Source organism: Mytilus californianus, unplaced genomic scaffold (genome assembly GCF_021869535.1).
Source record: "Mytilus californianus isolate M0D057914Y unplaced genomic scaffold, xbMytCali1.0.p SCAF_12, whole genome shotgun sequence".
Lineage (NCBI taxonomy): Eukaryota > Metazoa > Mollusca > Bivalvia > Mytilida > Mytilidae > Mytilus > Mytilus californianus.
This window is the reverse complement of record NW_026262604.1, coordinates 15,307,965-15,335,004: the sequence shown is the minus strand read 5'-3', so window position 1 is coordinate 15,335,004 and position 27,040 is coordinate 15,307,965. Positions and strand designations below refer to the sequence as shown.

Sequence of the window (27,040 nt, the reverse complement as noted above, 5' to 3'; positions counted from 1 at the left end):
TAAAGTAACACAAAAATTCACGGATGATAAAAGAACAGAGTTCCATTGTCCCCCGCGTTGCACATATTTTATATTTCCAAGGGGCATAACTCTTTTTAAAAAAGTCAATCGTCCACCATTAAAGAACTTGTCCGAGATATTGCTGATATTAACCTATAGTATAAGTTTTATAAAAATCTGGCAAGAATTGTACCCGTGAGAGCGCTAACGAGGCCATATTCCATAAATTTAATATTTCCAAGGGGCATAACTCTTTTAAAAAAAGTCGATCGGCCACCATTAAGGAACTTGTCCGAGATATTACTGATATTAACCTATAGATTGAGCTTTATAAAAATCTAGCAAGAATTATACCCGTGAGAGCGCTAACGAGGCCATTTTCAATAAATTTAACATTTCCAAGTGACATAAATCTTTTTTAAAAAAGTCGATCGGCCACCATTATGAAAATTGTCCGAGATATTGCTGATATTAACCTATAGTATAAGTTTTATAAAAATCTGGCAAGAATTGTACCCGAAAGAGCGTTAACGAGGTCATTTTCCATGAATAAGATATTTCCAAGGGGCATAACTCTTTTAAAAGAAGTCGATAAGCCACCATTATAGAACTTGTGCGATATATAATGCTGATATTAACCTATAGTATCAGTTTTATAAAAATCTGGCAAGAATTGTATTTGTGAGAGGGCTAACTTGACTGGACGTACGGACAGACGCCCGGTATTTCCATGTCCCCCGCAACGCGGTACGCGGGGGACAAAAAGCGTTGCAACTTAGAATTTATCGCAATTAAGTAATGTTCTCTTCAACTTAGAAATTTTCAAGAAACATTGTCATTCGTTTTTCTAATCACGGTGTAGATATTAAACATACTAACGGCGAAGGCTCCAAATAAAGCTGTTCTTTCAAGCATGCCATCAATATAAAGTAGTTCCTCAGAAGCCGCTGAATACGGTAAAAAGTTTTCTTCAGTCGACAGGTATTCAACTGTTTGAAGGGCTAGATTCATCTTGAGGTCACCTGATCTAGAAATGGGAAAACAATATTTAATAGGCATCTTGATTTTAAGAGTCACACAAATAATGAGTCTATTGAAATTGAAAAAGTACTTTGTAGTCACTTTTTCAAATACCAATTTACCCTGCCGATGCACACGATTACGATTCTCATGGGGTTCATGCGATTCTTACAGTGTCTGATTGTTATCTTTTTTGGCTCTCCCTTATCGATCGACGAGATTTGAACATGTTTAAACTACTGTCGCCTTACTATATAATTAGAGATGTCTTAGAAAGCATCATGACTTAAAGATAAATTTGGATGATAGTGAGCATTTGACGTATAGTGCATTCGTTATGGCATATACCTTAAATTCGATTATCGTCTTTTTAATTAAAATAATTATAAAATATATCATAAAAAATATATTGCAAATGCATTAAAAAAAGATAACAAATGCATTAAAACATAGAATATAAATGCGTTATATGTATGTAAGATAGGACATATACATTGTTTTTTGGTAAAGGATAAGATAAATCGTGTTTCTTGTTGTCCCTACTATAAATGTACTTAATTCAGTAGTGCGTAAATTTGCTACAAATATGTATAACAAATATACCGTAGTATACCAGTACTAGCTATTGCTGTACAGCTTTAATTATGGTTATTTAAATAGAAGAACAACATAACTGTCTAATACAATGTGTCAGTGCGCATGAAGTATGTTTTGGGAATTACTCTTATGGGGTATTCTCGAGAACAAAATTTGGGAACTGGAAACTAAATAATCGTTCAGTACAATGTCAGTGCGCATGAAGTATGTTTTGTAATTACCCTAATCGGGTATGCTTGGAAACATAAATTAGGGATTATAAAAATTATAATATTAATGAGTTACGACACAAAATATGTCAAAACAAAATTGGCATACCAGTGTGAACATAAGTCATTACTTATTAGTTTTCATATAGAATATAATAGCTAAACTGATACATTAATAAGAAACTAAGGTTCAAACTCTTCCATGTAAAGATGATAAATTATTCCTTTTAGGACTCTTTTGATCATACAGCTTCTTATATTTCTTCGCATTTACTCATGCCTGGCTTTCAAATGTGTGAAGTATAGGGTTCCTAAAGAAGGAATACCAGGAAAGCGATTTTGACGCATACAATATATAAAGTGTTATTAACATGTAAATTACAAATGAAGGTGAGTGTGTACTAAGAATCATGCTAATATGAAAGAACCGGGTATACGTCTAACACATATTTATAATTACATTGTTAAATGACTTACTTGGCTAAGTTAAACGCATCATTTATAATTTGAGCTCTATTTATTTGATGAATTTTCTGCAAAAAACAATCAATAGTTATATTCATATAGATATGTTTACGAAAGTAGTACTGAATATTGATAGAAAAGGAAAACACATATACTTGCGATGTGCATGATGTATCCTGTGGTTTAGTTCAATTACTTAAGAAGCCAAGATGATGGCAAAATCACTTTAGGATTTTCCAATGTTGCACTTGTGTTCAAAGTCAGCTTCAAAACAAATTCAAACTTAAATAAAAACAGATATTTCGCAGCTAATGGTTTTTTTTTTTTGTCAAATACTTTTATGAACACGTGATTTCGGTAATAAGGTTAGAAAAATGTAGATAACCTTTATGGTGACCAATATGTAAATACTAGTTCAAACAGCTAACAACGTTCAAAGACGACTGTGGTATTAAACTTTTAATGTTAGATAAATATCAACAGAAACAACGTGCTGTTGTTTTGGTAAAAACATGTACAAAGATCATAGAAATGACAAAAATGAAAAACGACGAAAAGACCAACAACAGTCTACAAAACATATGAAAATCTATAGGATTAACAAAACCCTACCAATGTAGGGGGATGATGCTAGGTGCTCCGGAAGGGGTATCACATCATGTTCCAAACCAAATGTGATTGAATTAATGGGTAGTAATACCGTAAGATCAGTCTTAAGTTGTTGGATCAATTTCTGCCAGTTGCTCTCTGGATAATTCACCCTGTAGTAACCATACTGCATAACATTCCCGATGTACCAGCTATCCATGGATTCACCAGGCAATGCATTTTTAAGCTCAACTGAAAGAAAAATATTGTTTTGTTCTTATTCTAATATTTTAGTGTTTTTGTAATAATGTAAAGTTTCCGCAATCTTCTAAATGAAAAAAAAAATAAACTGGATACATATTGTGCGTCCGATGTGCTTTCCTAAACTCCAAACCATAAAAAATGACAGCTAAGGATATATAAGTGCCAAAACACTTTAAGATACAAATATCCATGTTGAGCGTATGCTTTTATTTAGTGCTTGGTTATTATACAATTGTTTAATGCGCTGCAGAAATAAATGTATTGCTAACAGTTTTGACAATCTGCACTTCAACTGAAAGTCTTGAATAACAACAACATGTACGAACTAAAATCATAGGAAAAAGCCCAAAGCGCGCCAGTGAAAGAGGATAATTAGAAAACCAGCATAAGATAATCATATGCATGAATTAGTCTTACTAAATGAGAAGTCATTAGTATTATTCTGATGCTCCATTTCCGCTTCTTTTGTTCTAAATTTCTGATAAAAAAAATTGACAATTCCTCTCAGTATAAAACAGGGAAATGTCTGCTTTCCAATATAAGAGAGGCGAAAGATACGAAAGGGACATTCAAACTCATAAGTCGAAAATAAACTGACAACGCCATGGCTAAAAAAGAAAAAGACAAACAGAAAAACAGAAAAACAATAGTTCACAAAACATAACATAGAAAATTAAAGACTGAGCAACACGAACCCCACCAAAAACTGGGGAACTGGAACATATTCGCTATCATCTGTGAAACGGAATTTCCATAAAGGTCAACCAACTCGTGATGGCGTCAGTAAAATTTACGAAGGGATGAATTCAACTTCACCACTTTGTACTCTTGGTTTAATAGCCTCCTTGTGAGCAACAACTCTCTATCAAGGAAATCATGATAGCAAGTACAAGCCCTGGAATATCGTATCAACTGGGAGATATATACTCCGTATGCAGGCGTTACTGGAATGTTGCTACATAGAAATGGAAATAATTAGACTTCTATCCACCAGATTTTAAATAAGGTAAATTTAAGAAAGTACGGCCTTTTACAATGAGAAAATCCATACCTAATAGTAAGCTCCATGAAAAATGTGAATAAATTCAAACGAGAAAAACTAACGGGCTAATTAATAACAATACAATTTACGAACAACAAAATTGATATGACGAATATGAACCAACAACAACCACATAACTACATGATCATGACTTGGGACAGGCACATTGAGGAATAGGCGGGGGTAAACATGTCTGTGAGCGACCAACTCTTCCTAACCTGGGACAGTGGTGAACCAGCAAAACATCAAAACAAATTGTTAACTGTAGACTTGTTATGTATTCAATTTGCCTCCATGCCTTCATTGTCAAAATCGTCGTAAGCTTCTGTTGAAGGTCACAAATAAGCATTGAATTTAGCAAAAGTAATATGTTTTGCTTCCACTATATGCAGTAAAATTTACTCCAAAATTCTAGAAAAAATATTGTATGACATAGTTACCGATATCTCCATCTTTTCCCATCCAGTTAATATCAGAGTCTGTTTGGTTGAAATTTGAAATTGATTGACTGGTGTATGTAAAGGGTATTTCCCATTTATATCTAAAAATAATAAATAATATAGTTCGAATAGAGAATACAAGATGCACATTATATCTTCCAAAAAATCATGTCCATATATCAACTGACTTGTTGTTAGAAATCTCTACAAACACTAATAGTGATTTACTAAGTTCAGGCGACAGTAGTTCATCGGTGTTCAAAACTACTAAACTGTCAAATACGTCGACAGGGTAAGCGTCATCTGTAATGCAAGCATCACTCATCATACGAATTTAGACTCATAGTCCTATCTTTGTCAAAGGCAATTTCGAGATAAGGCGGTTGTTAGAACCAGCTGGTATAGTTTGCCATACATTAACACTTCAACCATCTTCAAACCCTAAAGTTTGACTACTGGGATATAGAATTAAGTAAAACAACAAAAATACCGAACTCCAAGGAAAATTCAAAACGGAAAGTCCCTGAACAAATGGCAAAATCAAAAGCTCAAATACATCAAACGAATGGAAAACAACTGTCCTATTGCTGACTTGGTACAGGCATTTCCTTATGTAGAAAATGTTGGATTAAGCCATTGATTTTATCAAATTATACGCCTGGAACCTTAAATGAGTTTTTGTAGTTATTTCTGAAACACCTGATAATACCAGCCCATGATTTCACTACATAAGACATGTGTTTAAGAGAAGAAATATTGTTGTTGTTGTACATGTTATTTTCATGTGGAAATACAATCAAGAATGGTAATATGATAAAGTTGGTTGACTGAATTATTTTTGTTGGCTTTATGTCCAGTTTCAAATATTTCGTGCATTTTCAGGACGATGACAAATAACAATATAACAGAAATTAGGTTGGTAAAGTAAAATGAGTCGACCGGGATGAAGGACAGTGAATTTTGAAGGCACTCGACGGTGAAGGTAAATTGTTGATTGAAAGAAATTTAGTCGTGCAATAGGACACATGCTGATCACTCAAATAAAAAGTTGTTGACCGAATATGGTCCTCCCATGCGCTTTCTCAGACCGGCGGTAAAACTGCTATATCAAGGCGTCAGAAACTTCAAAAGGAGCGAGACCGAATGCTTCGACAGAGTAAGCGTCTCCTTCTATGCAACTATCACCGACCAAACAAATTTACAGTCATAGTTCTGAATCATATAAGGCCCGTTCGAGTTAAAGTGGTTGTTGGAACCAGGTCTTAGAGTTCGCCTAACATCCAAATTTCAATAATTTTAAAACCCGACAGGTTGACTTTGGTATAAATATTGTCATCATGCACGTACGTGGTCTTCTACAGATCATCAGAAGAACCCTTGCTAAGAAAGGGGCGTCTGTTTGCCTGTGCTGTATTTTTGATTTTTTTTTTAAATTCGATGCTACTTCCGAAATGCTTAATCCGATGTCTCTTGTGTATATTGTGCTTCGGTAAAAACAACTCTTTATTTGAGTGATCAGAATGTGTCATGTTGCAAGACTAAATTTCTCTCAATCAACAATTTACCTTCACCGTCGAGTGCCTTCAAAATTTACTGCCCTTCATCACGGTAGACTCCTATTACTTTATCTACCAAATTTCTTTTATTGTTATTTGTCATCGTCCTGAAAATGCACGAAATATTTGTAACTGGACATAAAGCCAACAAAAATAATTCAGTCAACCAACTTTATCATATTATCATTCTTGATTGTATTTCCACATGACATCTGAAAATAATATGTACAACACCGAGAATATTTCCTCTCATTAAACACATGTCTTATGTAGTGAAATCGTGGGCTGGGATTATCAGGTGTTTCAGAAATAACAAAAACAGACTCATTTAAGGTTCCAAAACTATAATTTGATAAAAGTAAATATTTTAATGTAGTGTAAACGTAAATCACCTACCCAAACGGTGATGTATATGTGCCTGGGTCTGTAGCATTTGTATCTAGTAGATATCTGGACTGGCTTAGTCTTAAGTTATCTTCTGTTCTCTCCACGAAAACCGTTGGAAAATTCATCTGCAGTGTCCAAGTATCCATGATTTGTTTGACATTTTGAACTCTTTTTGGTTTACCATCTGCTTTGCCTTGCTGAAATTGTATAATAAAAAATATACTCTTTCAGGTAACAATAATGTTCTATGTAATGCATACTCATAGAGTATAATCCCTTTTTGTAAGGCCCATAACTTCCTTTGTGATAATTAGCAGCTTTTTGTATTGTTTAAGCTTTTTCAGTTTCATTTGCTATAAGCTAAATAGCAAATAATGTTTTAGTTAAATTTATATTACACTTTAGTAAAATTAGAGTCCGTTCAACGTTGACGGGATGTTTATTTGGACTATTTATAATCAAACAACGATCAATTTATTGATAGCATTATACTAGTATTATCAAACTGAAACCATAAGTAAGCATGTGCTATGATGAAAAAGAAAAATTGAAAATCCTTGTTTGTTTAAAGTGACAAGTCTAATGGGCATACGGACGTTTATTTCATAGTTGCTACACATATTGCGTAATAGCAACAATCGTATAAAGGTTGATTTCATTACAATGATGTTGAAAATCGACCAATGCTTAAACCTGACAGACGGAATAAACTCTTTTTGTGATTTAAAAGAAAATATTGGAATCATTTTTTTCTATTGTATCATGTCGTTGTCATTCTATATTTTGAAATTGCCATATTATTATTCTCAAGAACTTTCAAATGTCGAACATAATCTTCCATAAGTGACACCCCACCCCCAAAAAAAACCGAATCTACTAACAATTTCAAAACATGAACAAATAAAGACATATATATATATTTCATAAACTACATACTCTAGTTATCAATTAGACAAAAATCCAGTCTGTTGGCATGTATCGACAAGTTAGCGCTTGAAGAGTATAATTTAAATAACTTTTTATGTCAGCACTCTTGGTCTAATGGTATCATGCATCGACTGACAACTGTACTGATTTGCGATGCAAATACGCGCAAGTTCAAACCCTTCATATTAAACTCATTACAGTGGTCATTGGTCTTTTCGGATTGGAAAAATCTCTACAAAAAATCTGTAACTGTTTGAACATTTAGTTGTTATAAAAACCCTACAAAACTGACAAAAATTCATCTTTTTTCGTATTTGAATGTTACAAAATCAATCACAGTCTCATACATGCAATTGTATATGTGCACTTGCATAAGATCGATTACTATCCGACGCAGCTCAGATGTTAATGAGAAAGAAAACAAAGTTCAACTTGTTTGTCATTTTTAGGTTATATTTACTAATATTATTAATTCGTATTTTTTTACTAATTTGATTCGTTCAGAGATTGTCACATGTTAAACTATATTTTCGAAGGTAGAGAGAAAACGGCGGATAGCAAAAAGCATATTGCACACCAAAAAGAATATTGCACGGTCATTTTTAGAATATCTAAAAACCGATATACTTTGTGACGTCATGTAATCAATTTCATGATATTGTTAAAAGTTTATAAAAAAATATCTATGATCGATTATTTGAAGAAAAAAAATCTTCATATACATAAGATGTAAAACTAAATGTAAATGAAATAACAACTTATATGTTGTTATTGTCTAGGAGACAATATGATATCTATAAAATTCCAACAAAATCAAAAAATCAAATCAGGATTTTGATACAAATATGGTCGGAAATTAATAATATAACAATTATAGCCTATTGATGAGGTCAATACAGGATATATCGACCAAAAGAAGTATATCGACGTCGGACTTCGTCCTCAGTCAATATACTTCTTTCAGGTCAATATATCCTTGTATCGACCTCATACAAAGGCTATAATTGTATAATATTTTACAAATGTAATAAAAATAAAATACATCCTTTTGCAAATCGATGATATACATTGGAATTTCTTATAATCAATATTTTTTTTCTGATTGACCAATACCGATACTGATTATTATTATCTTATTTGTCAATATGTTCAAACTAGGAGTGTACAAGACATATAACATGTATAATAAAAAAACAAAAGATATAGGGTATCCATCTATGACACAACATCAGTACATGCAGAGCAAATTACACGCAAAAAGCAAAGCGCTTTTATTACTGTTCTATGTATCTCAAAGTCACAGTGAGTCCTTGAACACGGAGCAACAAAATAACACTCACATCACTGCAAGTTTAAGATGGCCCCAAGACCTGACGTGAGAGGAATTATTTGCAAAAATAATTCGGATAGACTTTGTAAGATGTAACACCACCAAATCGGGCGCGGTCAAAAAAAGAAAACACTGGAAATAAAATATTTAAAACAAAATAGTTCCTACGCATTGGTGAAAATATCAAACTACGAGAATATATTTTAGTAATAAAGGTATCAAATGAAAGTTGAAGGACTGGAAATCCTTGTAGAACACATATTGTATAACCATTTCATAAATGTTGTCTGCCTTATCTACGTTGTAATTCAAGCCAAAAAGTATTTAACATGTTAAAGGGGCTTTAGCTAGGAATTCGAAACAAAAATGTCTCCAACATTATAAAAGTGGATAAAAGAAATAATATTTCGTTGTTAACAGTTTGTTTACTTCAATTTCGTCCAAATCAGATTAAAAAAATCACTGGAGGTGTATAATTGACTTGTAAGTCAATCATTCAACTCATTTGAATCCGTATTCATGTGACCTTTAATTTAACCTTTTGAGAAAAGGGTTGCGCGTGTAATCAACATGTGGTTCAATCATTAAAAAAAGCATGTCAACATTGATAAGTGAAGCAAGTGAGACACAAGTAATAACCATTTTGTTGACTGATCCGGCCCACAAAAATTATCTGATACAGGTAAAACCATGATTTACATATATTTTTAGCCTAAAGTATGAAATCGAAGAGACCTAGAAATATCCTATCGCACGTGGTCGCTTTCTACTTATATTTATATTCAGTCTGCTGTCTTCGGACGTCATTTCGATGGGTAATTAGTTGGCGTCTGGCCTGTAATACGCACGAAATACTGATACAGTATAACAACCTCATGCATTTGTAATAGTTTCTTTTTGAATTTTTGTAATTTGGATATACCTCTTAGTATGTTATGAATAAAATATCAGAATTTGGGTCAAATCGGTGAACATGAATTTCACAGCTAATGCCTCTTTCGGTTATATATAGAACTAAAGATGAGAAATAACTGACAGCTCGACAATTGTCCACCAAAGGCGAAAGAACAAAGATGATAACAACTATAGAACAAATCACGGCTTTCCATAGTTTACACAACCCATACAGTATAGTAAGCTTTAAAAAAGATAGACTTGACAAAATGATTACAATTCATAACTAACTAATTTATGCATGATATACTCATTATACTTATGCTTTTGTCGGAAGTTAATACATATACTTATTATACTGAATTTACTGAAATACATGCGAAAATACCTAGGGTGTCTTTTTGAACATGAATTGAGTTCTAATTTTTTTCAAAATTAAGAATGTTAAGAATCCATACCTCTGATAAAGCTTTCCATAAATCGTCATGAAAAGCAGATCCGTACGCTAGTTCTTTAAGATATCTCTGCAAAATTTTCAAATTGCATATTAAGTGTTTAGTTGTTAATGCAATGTTAACCAATGAAAAGACCAAATTGTTTGTTTAATATAAGAAGCATAAATATTCTCTATTCTTTTTTAAGATATTATATAAATATAAGAAGATGTTGTATGATTGCCAACGAGACAACTCTCCACAAGAGACCACATGACACAGAAACTAACAACTATAGGTCAATGTATGGCCTTCAACAATGAGCAAAGGCAATACCGCATATTCAGCTATAAAAAGCCTCCAAATGACAAATGTAAAACAATTCAAACGAGAAAACTAGCGGCCTAATTTATATACACAACAATGAACTGAAAAACAAATATGTTACACGGCAACAAACGACAACCACTGAATTAAAGGCTCCTGACTTAGGACAGGCACATACAGAATGTTGCGGGGTTAAACTAGATTGAGGGCGCAAACCCTCTTCCTAACCTGGGACAGTGGTGTAACAGCACAACATAAGAACAAACTATACAAATCAGTTGAAAAATGCTTAACTCAACAGATGGATGCAAGTAGAAATACATCTAACTAAAACACAGAGTTGACATGCCAGGGCACTTCTACATCCCAACAACAAAGACAGTAAGTACAGATCTGAGAGTACTCGCAGTTACTGACAGCTAGTTCAAAGCCAGTAACAACTAATAAAAAAAATCATGCATCTAAGACTAAAATATCAATCAGTTTACATTCAACATCCAATGGATTAAGTGCAACGACGTCATCAACAGTCAGATAAAAAACATGACCTTGTGCAATGCCAAGATACAGGAAACGACAGATTATAGAGCCATGAATGCATATGTATAAAAAAAAACAGTAAAGTTTGATTTTAATTTACTGATAACAAAATCAATAATTATACCAATAAAAACAATATTCGAAGATCTAATTACAGTGCTGAATTGGTAACCTCTTAGAATAAGTTTATTTAATGGATCGATACGTTTTCCCGGATTGATTCCTAATTTCCGGGAACGGTAATTAACATCTCCGTAAAAATTAGGATGTGCTACCCTGTTTGAAATAAGTTTTCTACTGGTACAACCAAACTTTAAAACCAAATCTTTAAATCTATGGAAGAATTTAGTAAAGATTTCAAGTAATTTGTGGTAATGAAATCCCTGACTTAATAATTTACCAGTAATACATAGATTACGTTCATTGAAATCCAAAACGTCACAACAGACACGGGCATAGTGAACGAGTTTTGATATATAAACAGCGTAAGATGGAACCAAAGGAACATCACCGTCCAAAAAAGGAAAATTAACAACAGGGAACGAAAAATCGTCCCTTTTATCGTAAATTTAGTGTAGAACTTCCCGTGTAAACCTGAAATATCTAAATCTAGGAAAGGACAGTTACAGCCCTTGGATGGTGTAAACTTCCCAATAAAACGTGTATGGTGTAATGATGTATTGCATATGGTGCAATGGTAGAAGGTGTATGGTGCTATGGTGTATGGTGAAAGGGGAATGGTGTAATGGTGTAACGTGCGATCGGGAATAGTTTGAATGAATGGTGTACGACATTTAAAACTATGCAAAATATTAATAAGAACTGATTTTTAATTTTATACATTAACTTACAATATTTTGTGATCAAAATTCGTTTTTTAAAATAAATAAATAATTTTGAAGTCGCACGCTTTCTTTGAAATTAAATTGCATTATGGTGTAATGTGTAAGGTGTATGGTGCAAAGGTGTTACGTGCATGGTGTAATTACACAGGGTGTATGGTGTAATGGTGAATGGTGTAATGGTGTATGGTGTTAGTGGGAAGTTTTCACCATCCAAGGACTGTATTACCGTTTATATTTTATATAGATATAAGAAGATGTGGTATGAGTGCCAATGAGACAACTCTCTATTCAAGTCACAATTTGTAAAAGTAAACCATTATAGGTCAAAGTACGGCCTTCAACACGGAGCCTTGGCTCGCACCGATATGTTCACCACATTCTCGAATTCGAATGTAAGCTATCTCTGAAGACACCGTTAAGCTGCATCCACACAACGGCTAATGACAAATGGATTGTGACGTTATATTTAACATTCAGTATAAAAAGTGTTACATTGACTAAGTTTATACAAGAAAGGTGATGAATATTATCCAGTCTGCCTTCGCCATTTTACACCCAAAACGACAAAAATTACACATAAATGTATCACTTTTATTAAATAGAGAGATGGCTCAAAGGTGGTTGCTTTTTATTGATATACTTTGTAAACGTTTGCGGTATACACATGCACTTTAGTGATGCTGTCTTTCTGCAATCGACCTAAAATCTCCTGTATTTAACAAACTTACTTGAAGCCCCTTTTTGAATGTTTCTTCTCCAAGAAAGAACCTCATCATTCGTATAATAGTTGAGCCCTGAAATACATAGTTTTGTTAAGATGTAATGCTAGAAATATGACAATTAGTTAAAACCATCCATTTCCGAACCTTTTCCGTATGAAATTTGAAACAATTCTTTTCAATGTGAATATAAAGTTTAAGTCAAAACAAATCCCTTCCGTATGAAATATTAAAATTGAATGAAAACGTACCTTCTCGTAGGAAATTTGATCAAAAATTTCATTGATTTGACTTGGATTAGAAACTGGTACATAGAGTGGATGTGAGGTAACCAGACCATCCAAATTGAAAACGTCTTGTAAATCGTCAACCACAAATTGTTCAAACTAGAAAAATAAGAAGTATACGTTTGCAATTTATACCACTATATACAACTGTAACATATAACATAATACGACTGAATAATATAATTCATTCAAAATTACATTGTTTGTATTTTTCACACATATTTGCAGATTTCTTTGAACATTATTAGTCAAACGGTCTGCATTTTTTAAGGTTTAAGAACACAATTACTATTTTCTGAAATAACATTCTCTATACAGTCAACAAACTAATAAGTTTAATTCTTAGTTTTCACGTGAGTTATTTTGTGTGGGTCCCTTTTGATACATCTACAAAATGCATGTATTCGTTCAATTTTTGCTCTACACAGTTTTTGCTCAGGATTGTTTTGGTGAATGGAAAAGAGCAACACACGTCAAATACAGCAAATACAATGTTTTACATCGATTTCAAAACTTTGCATGATACATAATAAATGAGATAAAAAAAATCAGACTATTCGTAATAAATGTTAGTCCTCTTTAGAGAGCGGTGAAATATATTAAAGGGACATTCAAACTAATTAGTCGACTATAAACTGACAACGCTATGGCAAACACTGAAAAACAAGACCAATAAACAAACATCATTATACAAAACACAACATAGAAAACTATAGACTAAGCAATACGAACACCACCAAAAACCGGTAGTGATCTCAGGCCCTTCGGAACGGTAAGCAGATCCTGCTCCACATGTTGTACACGTTGTGTTGCTCATGTTAGTACACACCCGGTGATAAGTCCAATTCGGTAGGTCACATTCGGACAAAAAGAGGACGGGATTGTGGTAACGAAGCTTTGAAAATATCCATTTCATCCTTGAAACAGTTATTTCATAACGTACAACGGACTCGGTGAAAGTTTTAAGAGGGATTATTTCAACTTTACCAATTGAAACTCTTGGTTTGATAATTTCCTTGTAAGCAGCAACCCTCTGTCAAGGAAATTTTGATAGGAAATGCAAGCTCTGAAATATCGTATCAACTAGGAATATATACTCCATATGCAGGTGCTGATAAACGTGCAATGGTAAACCAACTCATTAAAGATACCAGGGTTATAATTGTGTACTGTGCGTATCGTCTACAAAAAGTGACGCTCGAATACAAAAGTTAATAAACCAAAACTTCACAAAGGTTTAGCCAAGGAAAGGTAAGATAATCTATATCTGTGGTAGAAAATCCTTAGTATTTCGAATGATTTAAAGTTTTGCAAACAGTTAATAAATAGATATGACAATATCAAGGCTAATGCATGTCAACACGGAAGTGCTGACTACTAGGATGGTGATTTTAATATTCCTTTTTACAGGACAACAGTATAATTGATCTTCTTGTTGTATTTCTATTGTATAAATATAGATGTGTTACATACCATCAGCCAATCTGGATGGACGTGGTCGACTCCCATATATTCAAAAAAGCTGGCAAATCCTTCATTTAACCATAAATCATCCCACCAAGATGGTGTTACTAAGTTTCCAAACCACTGTAAAATAATATGTGTACTGTACATTCAGATTTTAATGCGTACATTAATTATTGCGAATCTTTGCATAACTTTCAATAAATTGTATTGCAATTATAAATACTAAAGGTTATCTTAAGAAGTGTATTGATGCGTTTTCACATCAATAAACTTTAAGGGAAATTGAATTTCTGCTTAAACTGTCGCATTAAGTATAACAATATTATCGAAAGGCTAATGTTACTGTGTTAATGTTTAACATACTTGTAACTTTGAATCAATAAATACAGAAGAAGTCAGAGGGTATATTCAATGAAATAAGTAGTAGCCAATTTCCCCTAAATGTCTTTCACTCACAGCGTCAATGTTCCAAAAGTAGTTAAAACCTACTGACATTAAGAGATTAATTGTAAATAGTTTCCAAAATCTACGGATTTAGACGTTTAAGCCATCTTACGGCATTTAAAATCCAATGGTATGTTCGGGAATAACTGTTGGTAGATAATCAAAGTACACTTATGTCACGGTAGGTATAGTGTTAGGCTGAGATCTTTTTTTTTTAGTGAATCGGTCCTTTTTTCGAGTGTAGATCAGGTTTTTTTCGAGTGATATTACATGCGATCAGATCAATTTACTGCTTTTTCGCGTATATGATAGTTTTATTTATGACTTTTCATCTCATTCTGAATATTAAACATTTTCTGAGCACAAACGACGCAAAATTTCTTGTAGTGCACTAACAATTCAGTGTTTTACATTGTCCGTGTTTATGTGAATAAGAGAGAAAGCATTCTTGGGCTTCAAAACTAACTTTTTCTAGCTTGTAACTGTAATATATATTCCAAACGAGTAGACAAACATATTAATATGTTGATCAATTTAACCCTTTTCAATTTAATGATAATTTTCTGTTCTCAAATTTTCCACAACCTTGCATTATTAAGATATATGAGAAATTACTGGATTTTTTGTAAAACTTTCTTTAGAACCGAGAACAGGGGACTCGTAATCTTTTCAATATAATTTCATGCTACAATATTTTTTACAGTAAATGATAGTTTATGAATAATATATATTGCAGCGGCGAAACCTGGATTTTAAAAGTAGGGTTAAGAAAACAAAGAGACAGAAGTTATAAATTCAGTAAAATGCAATATACCACACATATGCTTCTAAAAGAGGCCTGGGACCAGCAAAGCCCTACTCCCATCTACCCTCCCCCCAAAAAAATAAACCTAATCCGCCCTTGTACTATTTCTTATTGACCAAAATGTTGCTAAATATCTGTCCTACCGCGATGACACATGTGTTGTTCTTCCCGCAGATAAAGCCCAAAACAACATTGTGTTTTTGTGTAATTCACATTACATAAACTGCTTGATAAAAAAGGGATATTGGCAATTCACATAGAAACTCAACATATACCCTAACTATACTTACCAAAGAGGAAATTCTGAATAATCATAAGTTTGTTTTTTGTTCTTTTGAATTTCAACCAAATTTGACGAAATGTATTGGATGCCTCAACTAAATAAGTGTCTCTACACACAACTTTGTATTACTGAGTCTTCCATTTAATTGCTCCACGAAATATATTTCTAAATTATTAACATAAATTTTATCAGCAATCAAAACCAGGTATTGTGAAACTATCTACTCTAGGGGAGTTGCAAAGCAGATGTGCATACTAAAAAAATCAAATATATAGGTAAGGGCTCATACAATTTAAATCTTTTTCCTCTTGCAATAGTATTAGAATATTTTCCTTTTCTACCCTTTACACAAGTATTTTCCATTGCCAAGAAAAATTGAAATAATTGGTTATCCTTTGTTAAATCAAAAATAATGGTCAACGTAGATACAATATAAAATTGAGAATGGAAATGGGGAATGTGTCAAAAAGACAACAACCCGACCATAGAGCAGACAACAGCCGAAGGCCACCAATGGGTCTTCAATGCAGCGAGAAACTCCCGCACCCGGAGGCGTCCTTCAGCTGGCCCCTAAACAAATATGTATACTAGTTCAGTGATAATGGACAACATACTAAACTCCAAATTATACACAAGAAACTAAAATTAAAAATGATACAAGACTAACAAAGGCCAGAGGCTCCTGACTTGGGACAGGCGCAAAAATGCGGCTGGGTTAAACATGTTTTTTGAGATCACAACCCTCCCCCTATACCTCTAGCCAATGTAGCAAAAACAAACGTACAACAGTACGCACAGTAAAACTCAGTTTAAGAGAAGTCCGAGTCCGATGTCAGAATAGGAAACAAAAGAAAATACACAAAATGACAATAATACATTATGAATAACAACAGACTACTAGCAGTTACTGAAATATCTTTTTTTAGGAAATGATAAATTGTACTTTGGAAATGATAACAAAAAAGCAGAATGACATAAAAATGCAGACCTCCCTCCCTGCAGAGCTTCTGGTGTAAGAGAAGATCAATATGACATATTCGAAATAATTGAAACTTACTTGATGTGCCAATTCATGTGAAACGACTACAGCTACTTTCTTTTTGTTGGTTTCTGATGACTCCATTGGATCATACAACATGGCCGTCTCCCTGTAAACAATTAGTCCCCAGTTCTCCATAGCACCGGCAACAAAATCTGGTACAGCTATCATGTCTGTAATATAACATATACATAAAAATGATATACGAAACAATGAAATAAAATTAGGTGATTACTGGGCGAATTTTAAGCTGGGCACTTACTATTTACCATTTACCAGCAATGGAAACAACATGGTGGTCTTGTCTCATCGCGTGATTTGCATGTTCTTATTGACACCCTTTAGCTTTATTCTATTTTTTTTAATCGTCTTTTTCTATATTTGTAATGTTTTGGTTTCTGCAGGATTTGCCTGTAAAGTTTCATGTAAAGTTTAGAATAAAAAGGTTATGTGTTCAGAAATTATGCAATCGTTTAAAAATACAGTGCGTTTGAAATTACCTTTGAAAGTTTAAAATTAGACAACAGCTTGTGGCGACACTCGCCACGAACTTAAAACTAAATAACTTATTCTATCCATTATTGTGAACAGATGTTCTACCGTTATGATTAGGACATTACGGACCGTTCAAAAGTCGGAAGATCTAGTGGCGCATAAAAACTGACCTGTCACTATTGTTTTTAAACACCGTTTTTTATACAAAGTCAATTAAGTAATCGCAAAATTATATATAAAACGAAATCACTAAAATAACAACAACTATAAAAGAAAACGGTGGAAAAGTTGGATTGATAAATTGATAATATTGTATTGTCGAACGCATGGCTAGGGTATGATTTACAATCATAATTTATTTTGTATATTGAAGAAACATTTGCTTAAGATATAAGCTCCCATACCTGATTTTGGTAGAGGGAATGGAATATCAAAGTATTCTTCAAAGTAGGTTAGGATCTTGACGCCAACATCTAAGGAATATGGAGTCTGATCAACCGCCTCTGAGCGTGCCCAGGCTCTATACTACAAATATATTATATGTCATTGGATATTTTTAGTCTAATAAAAATGCATTACTTTTATTTTATGTATAGTGCTTATCGAAGATAAAAGTAAAAGCGTACATGTAGTTATCAATTTTATTATAATTCTTATACGATTTGCATATCTTCAAATTACTAAATATGTTTGATCCGTCCAAATTTCTGTTCTTGGTTTGCACTTCAACTGATCATGTTCACAGAAATACTTCCTTTGAATATGTGAACACTGTGTCGATTTAACTCTTATGTTTTCATGCGCAATACAGAATCAATGTAATGCTAAAGTTACAAGAGAGGTGAATTTTAGACACAAACATGTTTGTATTGTGAATTATAAGGAACAAACACATATTTTAAGAGGTTATTGGTCTGAAAACTGGGCCGATGCACTTCATAAAAGTCCTATACAGCTGTCATTTCTATTTTGTTCTGTTTGCATAAAGAATACATGCAAAATATAAGTCAACATTCAAATAGGCCATTAATAAAGTTTTCTAACTCTTCTGGGGATCATTTGTTTTGAATCCTGCAAAAAGGTGTGTTTTGTTCTTTAAGTATCTTCTTACTTTTATAATTCTTTGTATCACGAATATATACAGATCACTAACCTCTACGTTATTTTTAGTGATGTTTACTGTGTATTTGAAATCACAGATAATAAAAGCCAATAAGTAAGTTGACATCTTTGGTGTGACTTCATAGTAATCGGCAATCCATCCATTTTCCCTAGAAAATACAACAAATATCTTAAGCATGTATATATATGTTGTGTACAAGTTGTAATTTCGTACAAATTATAATTTGTACAGGGTTTTTGTACAAGTTATCAGTATTTTGACACACACCTTCTTTCACCAAGTGATACAAGTTTATATTCAATAATTATCCAGTTCGATGTTTTACTCACAAATTTATGTACTTCAACCTAACATTAGGTACTGTCCTCTATGTCATAAAACTACAAATAAGGACACCTGATTGGTTTAGATTATATTTTTATTGTTTTACTAATACCAAATTCTATGTCCACAAAATACGTTTTAGTGTTTTTGTTTAAACTTTGTGTTAGTACTATGTGCAAGACTGTAGCATGTAGTTGTGGAAATAAAACAGTGATAAGCTTAACCAACGACTCTGTGCTTATTTTATCTAATTATGTAAAGAGATTCATAAAATACTGATAACTTGTACAAAAATACTGTACAAATTATAATTTGTACAACATTAAAATTTGTACACAACATATACATGGCCATTTCATATGGCATGAAACATCTAAAATTATCTCTCAATGGGAATAATCAGTCCCATTATGTACTCTATGTTATATTTCCAAATCAATATACCAAAAATATAGAACTCTAGGTAAATTCCAAAAGGGTAAGTCTATTAAAAATGACAAAATAAAACGTTATCTACAAATGAAACAAGTGGAAAACAATTGTCATATCCCTGACTTGGTACAGGCATATCCGACGAAAATTGTGGTTTAAACCTGGTTTTATAGCTTAAAAACCTCCTATAAAAATTGCAAAAGGGCACAGCAAAACAATCAAAATAACGAAAATTACATCAATGTAATAAGATTTTTTTATTTTTGGTGTATAAACTATAAAATAACTTAATATGCAGTTCTAAAAAATGTATATTTTAGATTGTGCTTGACAGTCGGATATAAGGAAACTTGAATATTAAAGAAATATCCATTATTTATTTTTCTCACCTGGCTATATTATTGATAACTGGCGTGTTTGACAGTGAAACCATGGGTTGTTTTCTAAGAAGTGTAATTTTAAATTGTGCTTTGACAGCCGGCTCATCAAAACATGGGAATGTTTTTCTGGCGTCTGTTGGCTGCATCTGTGTTGTGGCAATGTAACTGATAAATATCGAATGATACAGTAAATCATTATTATGTAAATTGCATGAAAAATCATAAATAAAGTACATTGAAAAGATGTACAAGGAAAAAAAGAATTACAATGATTAAAATTTATTTGCATATTTCAAAATAAAAATAATAGTAATAAATGATATGTTGGCGTGTTTTTATTTTTTTCAAGCCAGGATGATTTTGTTATTTCAATGGTGCTTGTTTTTCAATGATATTAAGTAGACAATAATTTACGACTACAACAAAAGCCAAGAAAAAAATTATTTTTTGTTTTGTTTTCATCGATATTTGATTTCCCTTTCTTGCATTCTACACTGTTCAAATCTATAATTTCTACTTACATTGTATCATTTCCATGTTGGTAAGAACTTTGATAAAACCCAGCCATATCAGCGAGCAAAGGTCCACTGAACTGAATGTAAAGAGAATAGCCCGACCCACTTACAAATTGTGTATTTGATTTCAAAATCAGGAACTGATTGACAGTATCAAACTCAATTGTAGGAATAATTGGTTTTTGTCCAGGTGACATTGGCTCTATTCTAACAGAGCTTGTCGTGATGATAAGTTTATTGCTGTGCAGAACTATTTCGTTTGTCGATCTTCTGCATTCCATATCAATCTTAAGTTTTCCTTTGAAATAAAAGTCTGCTGGATTGCTTTCATATATAAAAGGTTGAAGTTCAAGCTCATATAAAACTGGATATAAATTGAGTGGTAAACGAACACTTCGCACCCCGGATGGCTTTATAGTTCCATTTGGTGGTGTTGTAGTTGTAGTTTTGTTCTGTGGGAACCACGTAGGTTGCCATTGTCCAACATCACCATATTTTGTCGTTGTTCTGTCTGCAAGTAATTATGCGTATCGATAACACTTCTTGTGTTTGAATAGTTAAAATGATTATAAAAATATTACGAATATGAAAATAAAGAGATGTGGTATGATTGACAATGAGACAACTATCCAAAAATGTTCAAATGAAGTGAATGTAAGCAATTATGAGCAACCGTATGGCCTATAACAATGAGAAAAACCAATACCGTATAGTCGGCTATAAACGGCCCCAACATGTAAATATGAAACAATTCAATTGATAAATTTTACAGCCTAATTTATAACAATACCGTTTAGTAAAAACAAATATGACAGACGTAAACCAACGACAACCAACTAACAACATGCTCCTGATTTGGAACAGGCACTTACGGAATGCGACGGGTTACACATAGTTTAGTAAATTTTGAAACCCATGTATCGTTTATACTTTTAGAGAATATTGTAGTGTGACAATTAATTGGAAAAAGAGGTGTACTAAATATACACAAGAGAAAACAGTTACATGTTTAAAAATGTTAAAAATGAAAACAAAATTTCTGTCGTTAAGCATTACGATATTAGAAACGACAATTCATCACAGAGACAAGGATTAAAATTGTATACGCCAGACGCGTGTTTTGATTACATAATTGCAATTATTGTTCGACTCCGATCTTAATTGAGAATGATTTCAGTTTTCCTGCCGAACGTCGGTATTTCTCTCCGGTTGATTTAGATTGCTACACCAATAAAAGAAAATGTCTCCAATGGTTTAGCCAATATTTAAATATAAAAACCAACAAACAGACAAACATTTATTTATGACATATGTGAATATGAACTATTATTTTAAACAGACCTTGTAGAGTATAGTCCACCAATACAAATAGAAGTAGTATTTTCATCATCATCAAAATTCGCAAACTGCCTCGATGTACAGAATTGTATAGCAACAGCTGTAATCAACACTAATAATCAAACCATGATTATAAATCATAATATGCCTTGAAGGCCTTTGAATTCTAAAATTACTAGCATAAACATATCAAATACCTACCAGGTATTAGTTTGATCGATATCAATTTTATGGGTCATTTTTAAATATTATATAACTGATTCATACTTATTTTCTTTAGATAATCAGACGTCTTGTATTTCTAGAAAACTTGGCAATAATATTCACAAGCAAAGACTTTGCAGTATTTTGTATAAAATAAGACGATGTGGTATAATTGCCAATGAGAAAACTCTCCACCAGAGGCCAAAATGACGTAGTAATGCAGTTAAATGATCATTCGTGTGAAAATGTACATTTAATTGCTGCTTTTCATTGACTATCACAAATTAAGCAACCAATGTCTTTCTTGTACACAAATGATGGAACTTTTATATCTAAATTATGATTTGTTACAAATGTTTCAATGAAATTCACATATTTGAATTAAAAAAAATCATGTAATATCTGTGTTACCTCGCACAGATTTATACTCTTGCAGAAAACATGTGATTTAAATGTGCACAGATAAATGTTGTACACGAAATTGTTTTGCTGGACGTTTATCATCCATAACTAACTATCAAAATAATAATAAAGTTTTAAAGTTAATAAAAGTACATCATCGATAAAATTTTACACAGTATGAAAAGTGCACTACATTTTCTGTCAAGTTTGTGTTGTTCCTGAGAAAAAGGGCGATACGATAGCGAGCGAGGAGACAATCAGACACCGTAGGTCAATGTAAAGTAAACAAATCCGTTGAAAAAAAAAAAACGTCGAAAAACAAACAATAGTTTAAAAGTTAGGCGGAAGGAACTAAAGGAATATTCACGCTAATAAGTCGAAAACGAACTGACAATGTCATGGCAAAAAAAAAAACGAAGGTAAAAAACCAACATTCCACAACATAGGAAACGAACGATCGAGCAATTCGAATCCGTGACACGTGGAGTACATTTTCCTGTCATATGTTGTTGCCGAACCTAGGAAAAAGGGCGACAAGATACCAAGCGAGGGGATAATCATAAACCGTAGTTCAATGTAATACAAACAAAACAGTGGCAAAAAGAATGAATAAAAGACAAACAACAGTTTAAAAGATAGGCGGAAGATACCAAAAGAATAGTCAAACTTATAACTCGAAAACAAACTGACAATGTCATGGCAAAAAATTAAAAACGACCATAAGACAAACAACACTCCACAAAACACATAATGTGAAACTAATAACCGAGGAACACGAACCCCAGCAAAACGAGTGAGCTCCAATTAACTTCTGTTTTAAACTTCTTTCAGGATTCTCTTTTTTGTCGTAATGATACATAACTTAAACAAAATGTAGGCAGGAATACAACCGAGAATAAAAGTAAAATGGAAAGGTGTCAGATCTTTGTAAGAAAGGCGTGGACAAATGTTCTGTAATATAATCAGATTCGGAGAAATCGTTTGTGTTTCTCGGAGAATATTGAGATTTGTGGTAAATACCTATGCCGAGTAAAATGCAAACAAAACAAAACAGAGGACCAAAATTTATATAACAAAACTTTAGTTCGCAACACATTGTTTATTGGGATTGAAGGATGGGATTCGAAAGAAAGAAAGAGAACATTTGTAACTCATATTTTACAAATTCAATAAAACAAATATCTATAGAATGGTTTTTGCTGAAAATCGTTAAAAAAATCAAATAGTATTTTTTATCATTTTACTATTAACATAATTAAATAAACACTAAATCTTAACAACAACTTATCAATCAAACCTATTTAATCGAGAAACAAACGAATACCTGTATAAATACTTATTTACTTAGTGTATTCGAACCTTGCGTTAATAACTAGAAACATGTTTACTTAATATTCATTACTGAGTAAATTTGCTCCCTAGCCTACACATAGGTTTTCAGGTTTTCAGAAGTAAAAGAACTAAATGTCATTTAGTCATCAATTTCAAATCAGTTATACGTTCGTGTTCCTTAATATTAAAGATGGAATACATGTACTTGCTTCGTAAAAATCAGTTTGAAGTCGTAATGGGCCGAAATACTTACAACATAAATAGTGTAAAATGTTAAAAGTTACAAAGAGAATTGTCATATATTGAGGTGATGTACATGATGTACATACAAGTAGTCTTATTATATATGAACCAAGTTTAACAAATCGATCTCTTATATTAGTATTGCTCAAATTGTCTCATTGATATAAAATAAATACTGTGTGATCGTGAAGGTTAGGACAAGGTTGTTTCCCTACTTGCAACAGTTTCCTGGCCCTTTTTTAAGGCTTTTTTTTACTTTTTTTAATCAACCAATACGAAGTATATTTTACGTTTTGTCATATGTATTTCCTACATGATTATTTAGTTTAGTTTTCTACTCTATGGCTCACGTACATTTTGTCATTTTCACCAACCAACGATGAGATGGAACACATAATGCATTGGTTTGAAAATTTAAAATGATTGTCACCAAGACATACATAGTTCAACAATGTTAATAATAAACCACAAAGATAGATTCCAAATGTAGGCAACAGTAGTTTACCGATGTTCAAATCTCATAAATCGACTAAGGAGAAATAACCAAGGTATCAAACACAAACTGAGGCACAACTGAACAAGAGGCGAGATCTAGTGTAAATAAGTCACATAAGTAACATACTTATTGGAATAGAATATCTGTTATAGAGATTTGAAATGTTTTGCCAAAGGTAATATGATCAAGTTCTTATTTGTAAAAATATATATCTCATTTTAAAATTGCGTCTTTAAAAGATTCTTAGAGTCGAGCAGTTCAGAGATTTGTACAGGAAGGAAACACGATATAAGATTGACGAAATTTACAGACATTTCTCATTGTTACAACGTTGCCTACATATAATATAAAATGGGAATAAGGGATAATATATGAAGTAAATAAATAATATAAACGTGAAAAAACATAGCACGAAGACCATTAAAGGAAAGAAAAAGACTAAAATAGGTCTACAACAGAAGTACACAACGCACAAAACAAGACCGATCAACATAATCCGTACTTAAACCCAAAGGAGAATTTAGGCTCGATAAGTAGATCCTGTTCCACTCATGAACGGTAATTTATAAAGGGTAAACTTTTTGTTAATATTCGGAAGAGTAAAAGGGATTCCACATATACCTGATTGCTGACAATTTGCAAGTAAAAATGAACATTATATACTTGTTCGTGGTAGTATTGTATCAACCTAAATATTTAATTTATCACTCGTCACCTGGTTATTGAATTGTTATTACTATGCCAAGTTTTAACTGCAATAAGTTCGGTTTAAGCCAGGACTGACACAAAGTCCTGTAGGCATACTAACGTATCTAAAACCTACCTGCTGGATACTATGTCAATAAGGAAATGTTGAAGATTTAGCTAAATGACACACTTTAAGGTAACGTTCCGTAATCTAATTTTATCAATACTGTTTTACACATATGTTACATAAAATACTGATAAGGTTTTGGTTGGGAAAAATGTTTTATCGATAAAAGAAAAGAAAAAAATTCAAATCTCTTCCTTATTCTAGTGAAATTTAACAAGCATATGGATATTTGTTCTCACGTTTCTAATTTCACTCGCTTGATATACTTCCTAATCAATTTATGCGCACAAATCAAAGTTTAATGTTGTATAACATGAATAACATGTATAATGCAACACGAGAAAAACATTTTATCCTTAAGCCGTGTTTTCTTTTTTCTTTACATTTAATTTGCTATTAGATAAAAAAAGGACATTAGAATAAAAAGGAGACAAGATACGAATTATTAGTCTAATAAAATCAGTCAATAACAGAATAAAAGATCATAAAGCGACTAAAAGACAAACACAAACAAAAATTAAAGAACCTTAGTGAGCGCGCTCACATTCCCCACGTCCCCACATTGTCATTGGAGAAATAAAATAAGTGTAAGAAAAAGAAATTGTATCAGAGGTGAACTCAAATGGCTTGGAGATGGAAAAGCTCCTAGTACATACTGAAGTTGAATTCGTGATTTTGCACGCTAACATTCCGCTATATCCTGTCGGTCTTGTATACAATATATTAATATTCAGCTCTTTTCCGTCCTGACTGACATGGTTACAAATGTTAAAATAACGTTTTATAACTATCTATCCAACCATCCATGCTAAAAGACTATGTGTTGCATGTGCACCTACCAAACAATAGGATGAAATATTGCTTAAAAGTAATAGATCAGAATGAGCAAGGACCAAATTGTAAAATGTAGTTACAGCAGTAAATATTCGGACATAAAGGTTTACACAACTTGCGTATATTTACCATCATATAAAAACAATATAATTTTTTCGAACGAGTGATTGAAATTCGAAACATTCGAGTTTACTCTGTAAATTTATACTAAAAACGTGTTTACCTTTTAGTAAATTAAAATCTGATAATCAATGTATTATCCAATTCAAATCAATTATTTCGGCGTATATTGATTTTTCATTACTATATTTAACTCGGTTTTGATACGTTTGTTGACGATGATATTTAAGTTGCACCGTCTAAAAAGAAATGACAACAAACTTTATATTTCTACTCCCCGTAGATTAACCAATCTATGTATGAACGCACATGCAAACATCAGACATGTATTTTAGATTGAATAATAACGTTAAAGTGAAAAGCAATTGCTAAGTATATGTTAGTTCATTCATTCTTATAGTCAAATGCATTACTCGTATTAATGTTTTTAATTTAGTATTGTATAACAACTGAAGGAAAAATTTTAGAAAAGGGATGGCACATGTTTTTACTCGAGGGAACTAAATTGAGTATTTAGTTACGATTTAATTTTTTTTAGATTTAAGTTATTGACTGTATTATTATAATAATAATTGTAATTTACTAAAGATAAACACCTTTGTTGCCGAAATTTATAAAGCTTATTAGAATCATTCTAAATATCAACAATTGCTCGTTCGGAAAAGTGTCTTGTTTTTATATATAAGCACGATTTAATTATGACGGGTGTCACAGGTAGAGTAGAATTTGACCAACACGTTCCGGAGCACCTGAATTTCCAACAGCCAAAGTTTACATACAACTCGTAGGTTTATTAAGAAATTATTGACAACGTTTCAAGAATGTATTTATATAGGCATGCAGTATAACCTCTTCCGTCGTGTTTTTTTTTCTACTTTTAAATTATGTTGCACCCTACATTAATAAAGGTACTAAAAGTAAGCAGTTAGCAACCACACAACATGAATAACTAAAATACATCAATAGGTCAATAAAACATCTTCAACAATAGTCATGTAGTTATACAGTTAAATGATGTGATAAGAAATTGAACAGAAACTTTTAAAGATATGCAATCAGCACTTTATACTCCCATTACA

General features: G+C 32.4%; 1 protein-coding gene across 1 annotated transcript in view; it reads right to left on the bottom strand.

Annotated features, from left to right (window-relative positions):
• The window catches only part of LOC127721443 (aminopeptidase N-like), a 35,709-nt gene that overhangs the window by 8,383 nt on the left and 286 nt on the right, over positions 1–27,040 (bottom strand). Inside the window, exons 2-16 of the mRNA XM_052228174.1 lie at positions 21,520–21,616; positions 20,185–20,689; positions 19,673–19,828; positions 18,558–18,675; positions 17,809–17,929; positions 16,928–17,082; positions 14,345–14,458; positions 12,836–12,970; positions 12,594–12,659; positions 10,178–10,243; positions 6,578–6,765; positions 4,626–4,726; positions 2,992–3,131; positions 2,304–2,359; positions 880–1,027 (exon numbers count right to left, since the gene is read on the bottom strand). Coding sequence (XP_052084134.1) covers positions 880–1,027; positions 2,304–2,359; positions 2,992–3,131; positions 4,626–4,726; positions 6,578–6,765; positions 10,178–10,243; positions 12,594–12,659; positions 12,836–12,970; positions 14,345–14,458; positions 16,928–17,082; positions 17,809–17,929; positions 18,558–18,675; positions 19,673–19,828; positions 20,185–20,689; positions 21,520–21,571 — 2,121 coding nt within the window. The 5' untranslated portion in view covers positions 21,572–21,616. The remainder of the gene's footprint in view (positions 1–879; positions 1,028–2,303; positions 2,360–2,991; positions 3,132–4,625; positions 4,727–6,577; positions 6,766–10,177; positions 10,244–12,593; positions 12,660–12,835; positions 12,971–14,344; positions 14,459–16,927; positions 17,083–17,808; positions 17,930–18,557; positions 18,676–19,672; positions 19,829–20,184; positions 20,690–21,519; positions 21,617–27,040) is intronic.